General features: G+C 44.1%; 1 protein-coding gene across 2 annotated transcripts in view; it reads right to left on the bottom strand.

Annotated features, from left to right (window-relative positions):
- Positions 1-15,951, bottom strand: part of LOC118393039 (neurogenic locus notch homolog protein 1-like) — a 55,341-nt gene extending 39,390 nt beyond the window's left edge. For both annotated transcript variants that reach the window (XM_035785235.1, XM_035785236.1), the window contains exons 1-2: positions 15,701-15,951; positions 14,407-14,488 (exon numbers count right to left, since the gene is read on the bottom strand). In XM_035785235.1, coding sequence (XP_035641128.1) covers positions 14,407-14,488; positions 15,701-15,758 — 140 coding nt within the window. In that variant the 5' untranslated portion in view covers positions 15,759-15,951. The remainder of the gene's footprint in view (positions 1-14,406; positions 14,489-15,700) is intronic.
- Between the last annotated feature and the right edge of the window lie 4,304 nt (positions 15,952-20,255).

Here is a 20,255-nt window from a genome sequence, read left to right as displayed (position 1 = left end):
GTTTCTCTCTCACAGGATTAGGGTGACCAGGGAAAGAAAACATCACATGCTAGGCTGGGCGCTAGCTACACAAACATTAAGGATCCGATGGCATGTCACTCTGCTATAATAATGCTAGGCTGAGCAACCTTTCCAGACACTGGGATAAACCATGGAATCACCCCTCTTTGGTTACAATGAGCATGTTTGTTAGGATGTTTTTTTCTCCACAGATAGAAAAGGCCATCTACCAAAGTCCCATCATTGCCATATGCTATGTTAGGACTATTCTAAATCACTCATCTAAACATGGTCCCGTTTATTTTGCTGTGGAGAGAAGAATTAATCCTCAGTTCATCCTTATTCTCTATAGTTTTTATTCTGCTTTCATTTTTCAGATAATTCACATAATTTGCTATCTTTTTAAAATTATGACAGAGATGTATAAGAATGCAGAAGCATTCCGCCAGGCAGCAATGAAATGCAATTCTGAAATAGTGGGAGTCTATAAGGCAACCTGTGTCACGATCGGAGTCAAGGAAATGACCGGAACAAGGTGCAGCGTCGTAAGCGTACATTCTTTTATTTTAAATGATGCCAACAAAAACAATAAACAACAAAACGAACGTGAAGCTCTGTAAGGCTATACATGCCACTAACAAAGACAACAACCCACAAATGAGAAAAGGAAAGAAGGCTGCCTAAGTATGATTCCCAATCAGAGACAACGATAGACAGCTGTCCCTGATTGAGAATCATACCCGGCCAAAAACAAAGAACAAGAAAGCATAGACTTTCCCACCCGAGTCATAGCCTGACCAAACAAACATAGAGAATAAAAGGATCTCTACGGTCAGTGCGTGACAACCCGGGTCTCCCATAAAGGGGGACAGAGCAGACACAGTGGGTGCCTGGTTCTGGGGTTGTGAGGCTGGGCATGCGTTGCTCTCTGGGCCATCATTCCCAAAAGGCTGCAGTCAAGGAGCAGGTGCGCATGTTAATGAGGAGACGGCAGCTGCTGCCTAACCACCGCTCACTCACCCCTCCCTCCCTCCACCCCCCTGTTTCTGCACCCTCTGTGCCCATCTTCTTCCCTCTGTACCTCCATCCCCCGTCCCCAGGAGAATAGCTAGAGCCTGGGCTGCGGGTGTCTGAATGCCCCCCTACTCCCCAGCCCTGGAGGGGGATAGGATGAGAGGCCCCATTGTTTCTCCTCCCCATTCAGACCTGACCACAGGCAGGCCAGGAGCCTCCAAGTTGAGCGTGTGCATTGAGCTGTTAAACCTTCTCCTTTCTGTTCCTTCTTCCCCCCGTCCTGCTCTCCTTTCTATCTGGCTCATTCCTGCTCTCTCTCACACTCACTTTATCTGGTCCTTCATTCGGCCTTCTTTTCATTTCCTCTCACTCACACCTCCTTCATGAATTCTCTCTCTCTCTCTCTCTCTCTCTCTCTCTCTCTCTCTCTCTCTCTCTCTCTCTCTCTCTCTCTCTCTCTCTCTCTCTCTCTCTCTCTCTCTCTCTCTCTCTCTCTCTCTCTCTCTCTCTCTCAGGATTGTCTGGTTTTGTAAGCCACCATATTAGGATTTATGAGTCTCTCTCAACTGGGTCTTTGCTCCAAATACCTCAAAGTCTGAGTCTGTTTGTTACTGTTCAATGATCAACCATGTTGGGGGGTTGAAAGAGGATCCTAGAAGTGGAATTTTAAAAACAAACCCGAAACACACTTGAAAGACGCAGAGTGACAAACAAAAGCTGTCTGAAAGAAAGGAAATTGGAACTGGTTTTGGAGGGGGGACTGAGGAGGTTGCTGGTTGGAAGGAATGTTGGTGTTTACTATAAAAAAGCTTTCCCCTGTCTCCTGAACCTCTTGACTGCAGTCCTCAATGGAGGCTTCTGGCAACCTCACTTTACAGGGCTCCACAAAACCTCACACCCGGTTTGAAACGGGGCCCAGACCTGCGCGTCCACACAAACATAGCAACGTCTCTCACACATGCACGCATACATACACACACACACACACACACACACACACACACACACACACACACACACACACACACACACACACACACACACACACACACACACACACACACACACACACACACACACACACACACACAGAGGCCTAGAGAGCTGCCGTTTCTTACAACACAGCCCCCTGTCTCACACTGGGGCTTCAAAGACAAATACATAAAGCACCCTCTCCCCTGCCTCGGTCCACGTGGCCCCGCTGCTCAAACACACTGAAGCATTGGCATTTGCACAGTCAACCTCAACGCGCGCTATCCAAGAATGCTAAAAGTTCTCTCTTTAACTTGGCGAGAAGTCGACAAATACGCTGTCAGCACACAATACGTTTTACAGGACACACACGGCTAACCTTCTTAATGCCTCACACAGACTATAAAAGGGCAAAACAAAAGACACTCAACTAACTCTTTTATGGAGTCTTTAGTTTGCACCACTCAGAACAAACAGTGAAAGGCAGCTGCTGCTGCTACAACAGACTCCTGGCTGCGTCATCTAGAGCTCACTAATCTCGACAGCAGGTAAACTTTCTGCTCGAAAGTTAAATAAAGAAGAGCTGAAAAGAGGAGAGGAATCAGAAGCTGTTCAAATATCAGGTGTGCGGCGTGCCTGAGTGATGTTGCATAACAGGAGAACAGGAGGATCTCTAGTCAGGCTGATGCTGTTGTTGTTGTCGTCCTTTCACTGTTGTGCCTCCCTCCCTCTGTGCCCCAGTAGCCTCCATTGTCCTGCTGGGATTTATTATCTTCTTGGCCACCAGTAGCCCGTGGCAACAGATCTCTCTCTCTCTGTGTGTGTGTGTGTGTCATTGATGCAGTGTGCATTAGGCGGCTCAGGATCAGCCCAGGCCGGCAGCAGATGTTGTCATGACACCTGACCTCGGGAGCAGACACCACTCTGGGGGTTTCCCCACTGTTGGGCCAATCTGCCATCTGTCACACTCTGAAGTCGCTATGCACAGAAAGGCACTGCGGCTTTGAAGACAGACAGGCGTACAAACACACACACACACAGAGGCGTACAGGCTCCAGTCTCCCACTTGCCTGCTGTTGTGGCCTACCCCTGGACCTATCAGGGCTGTGCTTTGTTTCAATAGATCCTATGACAGCCATGAAGCCCCTCTATGTTACCCATTCTACAGTATCGTACTGTAGTTTCTCTAGAGGGGAAAACAGACCAAGCAGGCGAACGGTAATTAGCAGAGAGTGGCTGTCCTATCGCATCTGAACCCCGAACATCAGTCGTCACTTTCTATTCATTTCCTGATAATTCTACATGTTGAATGCTTGAATCGCCAACCTGGTCGACCCCCGACAGGTGATGTACTGTGCAAGGAGGATGTTTTGGTTGGTCAGTCGGTGGCGTAAGAGAAAAGGAACACTTAACTGTTCTAATTTAATTTCATAACAACACCACATCAGATTTCAACACAGTGTACTGAGTAAGTGATAAACTGTTCCATTTTGGGCCTCGAACTAATCAAGTGATTTTTTTACAAAATGTCTCTCCTTTATATGTCTCCACTTCTTTCTCTTTGTGGCACTAAACTGCCTTCAGCCTGGAGTCAAACTGTGCCAGGAACACTCTATTCCCCTGCATCACTTCTCTCCACTCTCTTTTCCAGGCTGTTTGGTGTCTGTGCCTCTGCTAAAGTATCCTTTCGTCTTCACTGATCTGTTTAAAAGCACTCCCTGGGGCCTGCTTTTGTACTGTGCCTCAGCCTCTCTCTCTAATCGTGCACATGAGAGCTGACCTTCCCAGCCCAAATCTGTTAGTGTTTATTAGAGGCCTGTTTATTTGGTCGCTCCCACAGGGACAGGGATACAACATAGAGCAGAGGCAGAAGGGGGACAGAGGAGGCAGGAGGACAACAAGGGAGGCAATAGGAGGACAGGGGAGGCAGGTGAGACGAGGAGGATGAGGAAAGGTAGGCAGGAGGATTACAGGGGAGGCAGGAGGAAAAGGCAGGAGGAAAACAGGAGAGATAGGAGTTGTGGAGGCAGGATGAGGACAGTGGAGGAAGGAGGAAGACAAGGGAGACCGGAGGTGAACAGAGGAGGCAGAAAGAAGACATGGGAGGCAGGAGGAGGACAGGGGAGGCAAAGGGGCGGACAGAGGAGGCAAGAGAATGACAGTAGAGGCAGGAGGACAGTAGAGCAGGAGGATATTGGGAGGCAGGAGGAAGAGTGGAGGCAGAATGAGGACTGTGGAGGCAATAGGAGAACAAGGGAGGCAGGAGGTGGACAGTGGAGGCAGGAGAAGAACAGGGGAAGCAGGAGGTCAGGGGAAGCAGGAGGAGGTCAGGGGAGGCAGGAAGAGTTCAGGGGAGGCAGGCCTCTGGGACTTCTGACTCATAGCTACCTTCTCCTAGTGACTGGTAGTGTTCACGAGCCAAAAGTGGTCCCTGAAAATTGCATACTACGTTATAAGTGTGCTGATATGTGCACCATGTCATTGCCCTCTCTCTCTCGCATTGCTGTGGGTGCATCATGTGTATCTTGCCAGCTGTCACCCATATGGCAAGGGGCTGAAGCTCATTGGTTGAACTCGAATCGCTAGGGGGCTGGCCCAGGTCGGGGGAAACATTTGGGAATGGCGCAGCACAGCTTCCAGAAAAACAATTGCTTTGAAACTAGGGATTTCATGGCTAATTGGGGGTAAGACAGTACTTCTGCTCATAGATTATGCATGTATGAAATACACATTGATACATCCAGTCCAAAGTGGGAGGTTTAAAAAATACTTAGTAGTCGACAAAGTTCCACAGCATGTCTTTAAGTGCTTAAAGGTGGCTGAAGGTGTGTGACATGGAAGCAGACCATGAGGTAGTTACTGTACAGAGCACACTGAGCTAAGTGCTGTGTTTGGTTGAGTACTACCTATAAGAAAATGAAGTAATTCTAATGTATTTTGTGAAGTTTAGGTGATTAAAAAAAAAACAGATGCCCTCGTTAGTTTTAACATGATTTCAGAATGTTTGTTGCTGTTTTTAAAACTTTAAAGGTCCTCATCACTCCATCCAGAAGAAAGCCATTAGTTTATGTTTTATGTTGTCTTTGTGGAAAGTATCCTGTGTGAGTATGTGTGTGAAAGATCATAGAACACCTGCCACTGTAAGGCACAAGTCTTCTGTTTAGAGTTGAATGGCAAAACCACAAGTAATCATGGGTATTATGGAGTGTGCTGCCTTGTGGGTAATGTAAGTCCCTTTCAGTTGTTCTGTTATGATCCAGACAGGTGGTCGGGTTCAAATACACCAATTGAGGAAATGTTCCTCTAAAATGTTCTATCCTGCCCCGCTACACATGCTCAACTGAGTGGCTGTCACTCATATTAGCCGGGGATCAAAGTTTGTGATTTTTCTTGGCATGTGTCACCCCTCCGGTACAAATATCTCTAATCCCCAACATCAAGTCACTACAATCAGTCAGAACAGAATAGAACAGTTAGAGGCTCAGCTCAGCCTCTCTTTCTCTCCACTGAGGTATGTGCTAAAGGAAAGCTGACTCCGCCCCCGGCGGCCCATGAAAGCACAGGGTAAAACCATTAGAATTAAATCACTTTTTGACAGCACCCTTTTTGATTTGACCGAAACCTTCCATACATACAGTATTTGCCCAGTGTAGAAGTGGTCAGAAAGTCACTTTTTGGACCTGAATGCCAAACATTCAAGAGATGAAAGGTGCTGAAAGTTGACCCTTTTCGCATACCCCACCATACCATGAGATATCCATGTCTTCATCACTGGAAAAGATCAACAGTTGAGATTGATACTTTAAAGCGTACAAACAGGGTTTTCAAACTATTCTATAATTTCAGGTGGGAAAAAATGACTTTTTTTTCAAGAAATAAACAAATCTTTTCCAGTGATGGTACGGTGGGTTATGCACAATAGGTCAACTTTGAGCACCTTTATCTCCTGAATGTTTTGGCATTCAGGTCCAAAAAGTCCCTTACTGACCAATTCTATGGAACGTGTTGTTTAAATCAAAAGGGATGCTGTCAAAAAGTGATTCAAAATGGATTTACCCCACAGGACCCTGTGTGATGATATGATCACATGCAATACAGCACCTTTTCTTTCCCCAGTCCTTTCCTATTTTCTGAATGAAAGGATGGGTGGTGGGGGCTAAGAGTCAGGGACTCATCTGCCCCGTAGCAAACAGAGGATGTATTGAAGCATTCCTGGCCGGAGACAAGGGACGCTTTCATTCATGATGTACTGTGGTCAGTCACCACCACACCACACATGCCAGGGAATTAATTGGCCTGCTTCTTATTTAACTTCAGTCAGAGAGAGTTTTAACACACATGTAGCTAGGCAATCTAGTTAGCTATTCTGAAGGGAATTCAATAAAGCCTGGACAGAAACTTGAGATTGATTATCTGAGGTTATATCAGTTCCAGGTCTTTGAATACAGTGCCTGCAGAATAGAATCTGTCATAGAAGCCTCTGCCTCAGGCGCTAACTGGGCTATTTCTGTCTGTCTGAAGGAAGAGTTACTGGCTGTTACTGAAGAATACTTGTTTCACCAGCCAGGCTCATAGGCAGCTCTCCAATTACTGAAGCCTCAATTTAGCTGACATGCTCACAAGCTGGAGACGCTGCTGTGACATATTGGAGTGGCCGGAGGGAGACAGGCTGTTACTGCAGATAACTTATCTCATCAGGCAAAGTAGTGCACTACATAGAAAATATGGTTCATGGGTCCTGGTCAAAAGTAGTGCAATACATAGGAAATAGGGTCTATGGGTCCTGGTCAAAAGGAGTGCACTGCATAGGGATTAGGGGCCCATTTTGGACACAACTAGAGTGATTAGGTCTATCTACAGTACAGGACAGGTTGGTGAGTGACAGGCAGCCAGCTATATTGTCCAATATGCCCAAGCCCAGTTTCATCCATACCACATCACCTCCAAATCTTACCTCTCCAGTGAGGGACTAAGCCCTAGTTTGAAGTACAAGAGGTCACGTGAATCACTGCATACATGGCCTGTCAAAAAAACTAAGTTGTTTTGAGCAGTCTCTTCTGTTTACCTGCCGACTGACTGAGGTATGTAAACTCTGGGCATGGCAGCCCTCTCCGGACCATCGATCGCTCATCTCTCTGTCTGAGGCTCGGAGGCTAAGCCCCTTGATTCTAGCCACCCCAGATAGGGTTTCATATTTTCCAGGTATTTTACAAGTGTTCCATCCCGAGAATAAGTCACTTTTCTCCCAGGTAACACAGAATTTCTCGCCCAAACCAGAAGTGTCATTCTAACTCATAAATATTTCTGGATTTGATTAGAGCTTTGATCGACATGAAAATTCAGACCTGATGAGCCATACATTAAAGACATTTTATGAGACAAACCTAAAAAAGCCCAAATGATTGTGTTGTTATCCAATACATAGTCTCTGATATATAGACTAGCGCACATTATGCATAACAGAAAAACTTAAAAGCCCAAAGATGCAGCTATGCTCTCCTGGGTAAATAAATCAAACATGCTCCAGTAAGCTAATATTTTTGAGTGTGGACTGTATTACCGTACTGTATTATACTGTAGCATATGGGATGGAATTACGTACCTCGTTCAAACCATGCAGCTGGGAGAGAACATGTGATCCTAATGCAGGACACGCAGCCTACAACGTTACAATTATTTGTTATATACAGTTGAAGTCGGAAAGTCCATTGCTCGTGTTTCTTGGCCCAAGCAAGTCTCTTCTTCTCATTGATGTCCTTTAGTAGTGGTTTCTTTGCAGCAATTCAACTACGAATAAAAGAATAAGAGCACCTCCTCCCAGCTACCCACTGCACTGAGGATAGGAAACACTGTCACCACCGATAAAGCCACAATAATTGAGAATTTCAATAAGCATTTTTATACGGCTGGCCATGCTTTCCACCTGGCCACCCATACCCTAATCAGCAGCCCTGCACCCCCCAAAGCAACTTGCCCAAGCCTCCCCTTTCTCCTTCAAATCCAGATAGCTGATGTTCAGAAAGAGCTGTAGAACCTGGATCCCTACAAATCAACAGATCTGGACCCTATCTTCCTAAAATGATCAGCCGAAATTGTTGCAGCCCCTATTACTAGCCTGTTCAACCTCTCTTCCGTATCGTCTGAGATCCCCAAAGATTGGAAAGCTGCCACCGTCATCCCCCTTTTCAAAGGGGGAGACACTCTAGACCCAAACTGCTACAAACCTATATCTATCCTAACCTGCCTTTCTAAGGTCTTCGAAAGTCAAGTTAACAAACAGATCACCGACCATTTTGTATCCCACCGTACCTTCTCCGCTATGCAATCTGGTTTCAGAGCTGGTCATGGGTGCACCTCAGCCACGCTCAAGGTCCTAAACAATATCATAACCTCCATCGAAAAGAGAAAATACCGTGCAGCTCTATTCATAAACCTAGCCAAGGCTTAGGACTCTGTCAATCACCACATTCTTATCAGCAGACTCAACAGCCTTGGTTTCTCAAATGACTGCCTCGCCTGGTTCCCCACCTACTTCTCAGACAGAGTTCAGTGTGTCAAATCGGAGGACCTGTTGTCCGGACCTCTGACAGTCTCTATGGGGGTATACATCAATGATGTCGCTCTTGCTGCTGGTGATTCTCTGATCCACCTCTATGCAGACGACACCATTCTGTATACTTCTGGCCTTTCTTTGGACACTGTGTTAACTAACCTCCAGACAAGCTTCAATGTCATACAACTCTCCTTCCATGGTCTCCAACTGCTCTTGAATGCAAGTAAAACTAAATGCATGCTCTTCAACCAATCGTTATCAGCACCTGCCCGCCCATCCAGCATCACTACTCTGGACGGTTCTGACTTAGGTATTTGTAGATGTCCACATATTCTATGTGTCTGGTTAGACTGTAAACTCTCCTTCCAGCCTCATATTAAGCATCTCCGACTACCCTACCGATACCTGACTTCGGTGATGTCATTTACAAAATAGCCTCCAACACTCTACTCAGCAAATTGGATGCAGTCTATCATAGTGCCATCTGTTTTGTCTCCAAAGCCCCATATACTACCCACCACTGCGACCTGTATGCTCTCGTTGGCTGGCCCTTGCTACATATTCGTCACCAAACCCACTAGCTCCAGGTCATCTATAAGTCTCTGCTAGGTCAAGCCCCACCTTATCTCAGCTCACTGGTCACCATAACAGCACCCACGTGCTCCAGCAGGTATATTTCACTGGTCATCCCCAAAGCGAATTCCTCCTTTGGCCCGCCTCTCCTTCCAGTTCTCTGCTGACAATGACTGGAACAAATTGCAAAAATCACTGAAGCTGGAGACTTATATCTCCCTCACTAACTTTAAGCACCAGCTGTCAGAGCAGCTCACAGATCACTGCATCTGTACATAGCACATCCAACTACCTCATCCCCATACTGTATTTATTTAGTTTTGCTCCTTTGCACCCCAGTATCCCTACTAGCACATTCATCTTCTGCACATCTATCACTCCACTGCTAAATTGTAATTATTTTGCCACCATGGGCTTATTTATTGCCTTACCTCCCTTATCTTACCTCATTTGCACACATTGTATAATAACTTTTTTTCTATTGTGTTATTGACTGTATGCTTGTTTATTCCATGTGTAACTCTGTGTTGTTGTTTGTGTCGCACTGCTTTGCTTTATCTTGGCCAGGTCGCAGTTGTAAATGATAACTTGTTCTCAACTAGCCTACCTGGTTAAATACAGGTGAAATTCATTTTTTTTTTATTAAATGAAGGCCTGATTCACAAAGTCTCCTCTGAACAGTTGATGTTGAAATGTGTCTGTTACTTGAACTCAGTGAAACATTTATTTGTGTCATGCCCTGACCTCAGATAGCCTTTTTATTTCTCTATTTGGTTAGGTCGGGGTGTCATTTGGGTGGGCATTCTAGTTTTTCTATTTCTTTGTTGGCCGGGTATGGTTCCCAATCAGAAGCAACTGTCTATTGTTGTCTCTGATTGGGGATCATACTTAGGCAGCCTTTTTCCACCTTTAGTTTGTGGGATCTTGTTTGTGTGTAGTTGCTTTCTGCACTGCATGTAGCTTTACGTTCGTTTTTGTATTTAGTTTTTTCGGTGTCATTTAAATAAAAGTAAAATGTACGCCTACCACGCTGCACCTTGGTCCAATCCATCTCTAAACAATCGTGACAATTTGGGCTGTAATTTCTGAGGCTGGTAACTCTAATGAACTTATCCTCTGCAGCAGAGGTAACTCTGGGTATTCCTTTCCTGTGGCGGTCATCATGAGAGCCAGTTTCATCATAGCGCTTGAGGATTTTTGCGACTGCACTTGAAGAAATTTTCTAAGTTCTTGAAATGTTCCTCATCGACTGACCTTCATGTCTTAAAGTAATGATGGACGGTCATTTCTCTTTGCTTTTTTGTGCTGTTCTTGCCATAATATGGACTTGGTCTTTTATCAAATAGGCTATCTTCTGTATACCACCCCTACCTTGTCACAACACAACTGATATGCTCAAATGCATTAAGAAGGAAAGAAATTCCACAAATGAACGTTTAACAAGGCACACCTGTCAATTGAAATGCATTCCAGGTGACTACCTCACGAAGCTGGTTCAGAGAATGCCAAGAGTGTGCAAAGCTGTCATCAAGGCAATGGGTGGCTACTTTGAAGACTCTCACATTTGTTTATCACTTTTTTAGTTACCACAAGATTTCATATGTGTTATTTCATAGTTTTGATGTCTTCACTATTATTCTACAATGTAGAGAATAGTAAATATAAAGAAAAACCCTTGAATCAGTAGGTGTGTCCAAACTTTTGACCTTTACTGTATACAGTATATATCTTGAACATGATTATCTATTTTGGATGCAATTTGAATGGAATTGATGGAGAGAGAGAGAAAGACCCGCGAAAGATTGCTCACATGCACACTGATTTAAAGCAACGATTCGAGTGATTGGCTGTTTTAAAACTCTGCAGCTGCAATAAATAAAAATGAAAACATCTTTACAATTAAAAATTGAGGTGACCCCCCCAAAAGCCAGATGGAGATGTGTAAATTAGATGAGCATTCAGTTCATATATTACTGTAGCATAGGCTATGCTGCAGCAATGTAGGCCTACCTGTCACGAGAAAAAAAGCTACCATGATGAGATGATACATGCATTGTAAACTGCGCTCCGTATTGTGATGCACCGTCTGTCTCCACCCTGAGCGTTGATGATTGATCATACAGAGATCAGAAAGAAGGCTGTAGAGAATCAGATTTAGACATCGCATATAATTTAGCAGTTTAATTTCAGGTCATACTGTTCATAGAAATAACTTCTTCGAATTGACTGGTTTCTCGCAGTTAAATCCCACAGCCTCGCCAGGATCGTGGATCATATCTCTCTCTCTCCTAGCTCTGCTTGGCCCTACACTGCACTGCTTTCTGTTACTGTCATGTCATCCTGCTAGATGAAAGGCCTCCTTCAAGGCCTCAGAGATAAACTACCCTGGCCTGCCCTGATCCCGGTGGCTCTCATTCGCCAGTCCAGATATTGGGTTGGGCCGCGCTACTCATGGAATGTAAAGTAGGCATCCCTGCAGTACTATATAAAACTGAAGGATTGGATGGGACTTGACCTGGGAATCCCACTTGCCTTGACTTCAGAGTGACATGGTTTTATTTGAGGTGAAGGAACGTTGTAATCCTGTTAGGAATGGAAACATGGCAGTGGAAAGACACTTTCTGTCTGCTCAGGAGGGAGTTTCATGGAGACCAGCATAGAATGTAGCTCATATCGTTGAGTGGGTTAGACAGGCTGTAACACAGACAGGCACCACCACACCTCACCACACCCAACTCTCTCTCTGTGAGCATCTCATTAAACATCCAACATAAGGCCTTTGGTATACAGTAAAGCAGGGCGATATGGGGGAAAAATCCATATTACGATAAATTGCTTGAATTGATGCGATAACGATAAATAGAACAATATGTTTATAACATTAATGTGCCCCACAGTCTTTTACAATTATCCTTTAAACTACTACAATTAGTTTGATGGTTGTAGCTACCAACTGTCCCATTAACAATCACCCATATTAGAAATGTATTTCATTTCAAACTTCAAGTTTCTCTAGCATAGGATACTTATTGTAATGAACGTTATCAGCCTAATGCCTGTGATAAGTGTATGGTCGGTTTCGTCCCAGCTCTAGCCTAGAGTACCTCGTGGGTTGATGGGTCATTCATTACACCTAACTCATAACATGAAAAGGCATCATGTCAATTATCTGCAGAACCCATCTGGATATGGTTAGTCCATCCAGGCATTCACTTATACTGTATTATTTTCCCACAACGCTCACAACATTTGTCAACAATTCAGTAGGACCTGCCACATAATTCTTCCATTTTGAAAAGACACTGGTGAGAAATGCATGTTGAAGATTAAATTGTTATGGAAAGAAACGAGCGCTGTTGACATTAGGCCACAGTATTAGATCAATCTGATAGGGTGCACTTAGCTTACTCCGCCAAATGTTCCCGTTTCAGGCACTTTTTCACATCACTGCACTGTTTAATGTTTGTCAAAACCCTGTTTAAAGGCCCAGTGCAGTCAAAAATAAGTTTCCTGTGTTTTATATCATATTGTACAACAGCTGAAATGAACATTGTAAAAGTGTGAAAACATTGGATCAGTGTTATTTCCTGATAGTTTCTGGTTGAAAATACAATCTACACAGGACCTTCTAATCAGCAGGTTTGCATGGGAGTTTCGGCTTTCCATGGTGACATCACCATGCGGTAAATTGGTTAATAGACCAATAAGAAAGAGAGTTTAAAGCCTTTCTGCCAATAACAGCTAGTTTTCAGTTTTCTCCCTCCCCACTCAGACCACTCCCAGACAGTCCTAGCAAAATTGGTTGAGAAAAAAATGTTTGGCTAAAAGCTATTTGTGCCCATTTTAATGGAAGTCTTTTACAGCAAGCCACTTAATTGTTTCCCAGAAATTATTTGATATTGATATAAAATGGCTGCATTGGGCCTTTCAAATTTGTCCAAACATACTGTATATCCATAAACAAACAGCATTTCCAGCAATGAACACTAGAGAAGACACAACCTCTGACCTCTGCCTGCACATTTCAGACACATTGTGGGATTGTCAACTCTTGTTACTACGTAATAATAATTTTTAAAATAAGCATAGTACACAAAATTAGGCATAGTAAAAAACTCCATCCCTCTCAAAAACACATGGTGCTCCATCACAATCTCCATGTTTAACTAAAAGAGTCTGAGGACAGTGAGAGGCACAATGATGGCTATGTGGCCCAACAAGAGGGTTCTGCCAGACAGATTTAAGATGTGGCCAAGAGCCAAAATGGCTGCCTGGGCATGCAGGAGCCAAGCGCCGATCCGGCCGGCCTGATTGAGCTGCCGCACCAGCCCAGCTTCACCACACTCCACTGCAGCTCAGTAAGACGACACTGGCACTCCAATGCCACGCTGGAAACAGAGCCAATGTTCAGGTAGCCTTAATGGAACAGGGGGTACGAGGGTTCAGCGGACAATAGAAGTTTGATGTGTCGGTGATGTAGAAGAGCTACTCAACACTTTGTATAGAACTGCTCATTTCACTTTCAAAAACAGTGAATAACAACAACAACATTAGAACAACCTGAGATATGCATTACAACTTGTTTATACTAACGTCCAGTTTCCTTACGTATCGGCTCCCAATTATGAAACCATCCAGTCTAATTATACTCTACTGCCATCTGTCCTTTGAAATCTCTCAGAGAGAGAGAGAGAGAAAGCCCATTCAACATCAACAGGGGGACAAAACCCTTGAGCAGGGGGAGGACAGAGGGAGTAGGGGGTAGGACAGGGGGAGAGGCAGTAGGTCAGGGGGAGTAGGGAGTAGGACAGAGGCCGCAGCCAGCACTCTGGGAAGCCTCACCCAGATTAGTCACAGAGAATTAATCTGACTGGAGAACAATGGCCACCGAGCTTCTGGCAAAGCCCAGCTGTCGCTCCGTGAAAGAAAAGAGAAACAAGATTTTGGGCCCAGAGTGGGTGTCTCGAACATAGACCTCTGCTGGAGAGGGAGCCTGCATGCAGTAGCAGTGGGCAAAACTGGGCAGACCACGAGACACACAGACACAGCAACCCCCAGTGCAGTCCTCATCAATAAGCCTGGGTTGTGTTTGCCTTCCAACAATAGGCATGTGCTGCTCTCTGAGAGAACTGAAAATGCAGTGAGCGGCCTATGGCAGGCCTCAGCTCAACACGATTTAACAACTTATCACAAAAAGTTATGTCATTCACTAAATGATCTCTGGAATGTATAATATGTGTTTATACAGGCTGCAGGTGTTTCCCTCTAGTCAAATAATGGGATTTGAAACTTACTTGCATTCTCCATTTCCATCAGCTGTGGCCTCACACCTCCCCAGTTTCAAACACAACTCGGTGGACATAGAGCATCTTAAACCTGCAAACAGAATGTGTCAACAACAACAACAGCACAATCCAAGTATAAATACTCACGTCTTCTTTCTATTTTCACATTTGAGGAGAAGATTTTCACATACAGTCATCACGTTAACAAAATAACACCAAAGTGCTTTGTTAACTAAGCCATGATTAATACATTACAGAACTATCCCTCATGATGGTGATTGTTATGGCCCAGGTGTGACTACAGCCATCTTGAAGTGCAGTTTATGATGAATGGGAATTGACACAACACTGGTAGGTGCATTCTTCTTCCCTTTTCAGCTGTCCCATCGAATGTACTATATTTGGGGAGTAACATAGCGCTGCGAAAACGGTTCTGTGTAACTCGACTCAAAACTGCCCCAATGGACGAGGCTTGAGTTTTCATATTCCTGTGAAAAGTTATAGACTGAACAGTGAACTTTCTGGCAAACGCGTCACGCACAGCGAACCGTCTGTTGCAGCGTCTGTCTGGCACCAGGTTGGTCTGGCGCGAGCTGCGTCTGCGAGCCGAGAGCGCAACAGCTGTCTAGCGAGAGGCGCACGCACAATGAATACATCCACATGAAACGTATGGAGGAAATGGAAACAATATCCATGTGCAAATAAAACCTACATAGAAAGTATAAATTGGAATGAGAATAAGTTATAACAGAGCAGTTATACATAAATCGTAATTGGTTATCAGTGCGTTGTGGGGGCTCAAATCACTGCAAATTAAGAAACTTTCTCACAATTGTGGGAGTCATGCATGAGACTACAACCAATATCAATGTCTGATGTTGACAATGTGATGCCTGGCTATCTGTGAATACAAAGTAAACTTAAGATAGAAACTAAACGGAAGCTGAAGAAAAAAGAAGCACAACTAAAGAGGCAGTTTTGCCAAGTATTTCCCTTATGTCAAGCCATCCTCAAAGAGAGAGGCTGCCTTTGAAAAAACGCTTGGAGTTCGAATGCAACAAGTGCAACGTTCTGAGATAGTTAAAAAAAATCAGGTTTGCGACTTCTTCCTATTTGTTCCTGTCAGCATTTACTTTGCAATAATACGAGCGTATGTACGTGAATTCGTGGAAAACATCTCCGTAATAGGCTAAATGTATATATATATATGTATTTTTTTAAATATATATATACCAATATGTTTATGAATATTTACCCACTGTGTATCGAACCAAACATGGTTTAATATTATTATTGCGCTTACCTCGTGTTAGAACAATCAGCGACAACAGGAAAGTTAGTTTCACAAAGAAAGGATGCATTCCTTTTTTTCTGATTTAAAATTGATAAATAATTCCACCTGGAGTTATCATAGATCCTATTTTATTTTCCCCTTCGACAATTAAAAAAACGTCGAATTCATAATTTCATAGATCCAAAAAAGTAACCGTTTGCGGCGCGTCTCTGTGAACTCCGTAGTGTACATGCAATGTTGTCACTCCAGTTTCCAAGTTGTAAATGATTTGAGGGACTCAATTCTCAATTCCTCCATTCCCAATTCCACATCTAGGGGCGTTATCCTTCCGCGCCACAAAAGCCTTGTTCACATTGGCAGTTTGAAGTGACTCAATATTTGTTTTGTTTTTTAGAATCTGCTGTTTTTCCTACAATCTGAACAACCAAAAAGCACATGGAATCAAATATGTAACAGACACATATATTATTTGAAATCATATAAAATACTGTATCTGTGCTTGATTAGTGCCTATTGCAATGGAACCAATAGAAAAGTTAAAAAGTGCGCACCTTCGGAGGTGGTTTGAAATCAGATACACATTTGATTCCTGGCCATTGGACTTTTGTCTGATTGATTTGATTTTGTCTAATTGATTTGCTCTCAAGTGGTTTTTAGACTGTTATTTGGCATATTTTGTTGCTAGCTAGCTTCTCTGTTGACAGTTTGTTGAGCTGTAGTGGTGAAGGCCTGTGTTCCTTAGTTGGTAGAGTGTGGCACAATGCCAGGGTTGTGGGTTTGATTCCAATGGGGGACCAGTTTGAACAAATACTAAAATGTATGCACTCACTACTGTTGATTGTTTGCAAACTAATTAGTGAATGTACTAAATAGCTAGCCAAAAAGTATAGGTTTTGAAAGTTGGATAATCTTATCCTTTGAGGCTTTAAAGGGTTTTCATAGTATGACTTTGAGCATTCGAATCAACTGGGATGTCCATGGCAGGCATTGTTGTCACCTTAGCTTGCTGCATAGCTTCTGAGTGATCAAGTTCTTTTTGTGTGCCATGGGTGAGCAGAGTTTGCTCATTTTAGACCATTCCATTGATCCTTAAGTGAAATCTACACCCACCCGGGGCACCGGGCCATGCAAAACAAACTCCTCAAGGGATTATAGCCTGTCAGCAAATGACATCACACTCATCCGATTTGGTCATTTGTAACTTGCTGTTTGGACAGTCAGTATTCCAAAACGGGTTTGAAAAACAACTGATTTGAGCATTAAGGTCTGCAGTGTGAACAAGTCATAGGCCTACTTCAATCATGACAACTATTCATTGTATCCAGAAAACTTTCTGAGGAGCAGTGGGAAAATACACGCACCCTATGTAAAGCCATCAAAATAACATATTTACAAACATTTTCTCCCTGCCGTTTCTTGTTAAATTGTAGGCTATTGCAATCACTGACAAAACAACACATAAATGAAAGCCACAGTATGTAGAATTCCCAGTAAGCCTTGGCTACTTTCTATTAATGGAAACCTAAATAAAACAGAATGAATCTTCAATTAAACCAGGTGAATTAAACCAATTAACTCCAAGTTTGGAAGAATATGTATTTTGTTTTATGTACTGTATGTCTTATGTCATAACCAAATGATGTAAGGGATAATCAAGGAGGGGCTGTGTTCACAGGAAAATCATGTACGACGTGGAAGGTTGGAACTATCCTTCCACAGAGTTGCATTATTTTCCAAAGAAGGCATAGAGCCCTGAGTTGATTATCCTGTTTATACCATGGCTATAAATTAACATATTTGCTGATAGAAATGTATTTATTTGTCAGTAGAAATGTGAAAACATCCACTGAAATAGCTAGCATGTTTACTAGCTAGCTGGATAGCTACAGTAGTTGCCTAACTGGTGCCTTACTGCTATTATAAATTGGTTACCAGGGCCTCCCGAGTGGGGCAGCGGTCTAAGACACTGCATCGCAATGCTAGAGTCATCACTACAGACCTGGGCTGTATCACAACTGGCTGTGATCTGGAGGCACACAATTGGAACAGTGTTGTCCGGGTTAGAGTAGGGTTTGGCCAGGGGGGCTTTACTTGGCTCATCATGCTCTTGTGGCGGGATGGGTGCCTGCAGGCTGACCTCGGTCGTCAGTTGAAGGGCGTTTCCTCCAATGCATTGGTGCGGCTGGCTTCCGAGTTAAACTGGCGGGTGTTAAGAAGCGTGGTTTGGCAGGTTTCAGAGGACACATGACTTGACCTTTTCCTCCTGAGCCCGTTGGGGAGTTGCAGCGATGAGACAAGATTGGGAAATAAACAATGTACCAATGTAATAGAAGAGTAAAAATAAATGTTTTGTCATACCCGTGGTATACGGTTTGATATACCACAGCTTTCAGCAAATCAGCATTCAGGCTCTAACCACCCAGTTTATAAAACCAAATAAAGAGTGTATTCCTTATATTGTTTATGTTTTTGTTGGTGGCCCACTCTTTGATTGTATGCACATCTTACAAATACAAATGTAGGCCTTAAAGAGCTCTTTAAGCAGCCCAAGTGAAGATGTACTGTAAATTCACACAACACACAACATTCTGTCTTGCAAACACTTGTGGGAAAATGTTGTAATATACTCATCCCCATATGTTATATGCATTCCAGTTCCTTTGAACAGCTTCTAATGGAGAGCATCACAACCTTCTCTCAGGATGTAGGCCCATGCATGATTCAAATTTGTCATCGAGCATGAACCATGATAACAGATCTAATCCTCCATAGCTGATAAGTAAATGCTGACAGTGGGCCTGGAACTTAGGTAAGTACTTTCTGGTTGTGCTGAACCAGCAAAAACATAGCAGGTCAGATTCAGAAATTGGTCAATTTTCCTGATCATATTACAACCACTAATCATCAAATAACATCTTATTGGTTACATTCACATGGTTAGCAGATGTTATTGCAAGTGTAGCGAAATGCTTGTGCATCTAATTCCGACAGTGCAGCAATATCTAACAAGTAATCTAACAATTCCACAACAACTACCTAATACACACAAATCTAAGTAAAGGGATGGAATAAGAATATGTACATATAAATATATGGATGAGCAATGACCGAGCAGCATAGGCAAGATGCAATAGATGGCATAAAATACAGTATATACATAACGGATGAGTAATGTAATATATGTAAACATCATTATTAAAGTGGCATTAATGAAGTTACTAGTGATTCATTTGTTAGAATGGCCAATGATTTCAAGTCTGTATGTAGGCAGCAGCCTCTCTTCTCTGTGTTAGTGATGGCTGTTTAAAAGTCTGATGGCCTTGAGATTTTTCAGTCTCTCGGTCCCAGCTTTGATGCACCTGTACTGACCTCGCGTTCTGGATGGTAGCGGGGTGAACAGGCAGTGGCTCAGGTGGTTGTTGTCCTTAATGATCAAGTATACCCTTCGTGAGAATGTTTTAGTAGTTTAGGATGACTTTTAACATTGTGTCTTAGGCTGGTACTGTCACGACTTCCGCCGAAGTCGGTCCCTCTCCTTGTTCGGGCAGCGGTCGACATCACCGGTCTTCTAGCCATCGCCGATCCACCTTTCATTTTCCATTTGTTTTGTCTTCTCATCCCAAACACCTGGTTTCAATTCCATCATTACATGTTGTGTATTTAACCCTCTGTTTCCCCCATGTCCTTGTCCGGAATTGTTTATTTGTAGTGCTTGTGCACGTTATGTTGATGTGTAATGGGTTTTGTTTACCCATTGATTTATTTTTCTGTTTATGGTGGTTTTGTTTATTAAACTGTGCTGTTGTAAATATGTTTTCTGCTCTCCTGTGCCTGACTTCTCTGCCGCCAGAACGCACACCCTACAAAATTCAGGACCTAAACCTATGGAGTCAGCAGGAGCAGGTACCCCGGGTATTGGGGTGGAGGAGCGCGTCCGGGGGCACGAAGCAATGCTCCACCATCTTGGCACCGCCATGGACCTCGTTGTCCAGACAATGGACCACTGGGAGAGACAGGGAGTTCTCCCTGCGCCTCCACCAGCACAACCGGGGTCTCCACTATGCGCCCCTCCTTCTCCTGGACCCAGTGGGATTCGTCTCTCCCTTCCCCAGGAATACAATGGGACGGCTGTGAACTGCCAGAGGTTCCTGTTGCAGCTGGATTTATACCTGGCAACCGTCCACCTGGCTCCTTCGGGCCGTGAGAGGGTGTCCACCCTCGTCTCGTGCCTCACCAGGAAATCCCTGGAGTGGGCCAACTGCGTGTGGAGAGAGGGAGATGCGGCGTTGGACCAGTTTGTTCACCCAGTCTTCGACCACCCGCCTGATGGTAGAGCGGCGGGTGAACGCCTCTTCCATCTGAGGCAGGGGACGAGGAGCGCCCAGGAGATCGCCCTTGATTTTTGGACCCTGGCTGCCGGCGCGGGATGGAACGACAGGGCCCTGATCGACCATTATCGCTGCAGTCTGCGCGAGGACGTCCGTCGGGAGTTGGCCTGCAGAGACACCACCTTCACGTTCCACCAGCTGGTGCACCTAACCTGCTGGCTACCCACTGACATTCA

Source organism: Oncorhynchus keta, chromosome 14, assembly GCF_023373465.1.
Source record: "Oncorhynchus keta strain PuntledgeMale-10-30-2019 chromosome 14, Oket_V2, whole genome shotgun sequence".
Taxonomy (NCBI): domain Eukaryota; kingdom Metazoa; phylum Chordata; class Actinopteri; order Salmoniformes; family Salmonidae; genus Oncorhynchus; species Oncorhynchus keta.
This window is presented reverse-complemented; position numbering and strand designations above follow the sequence as displayed.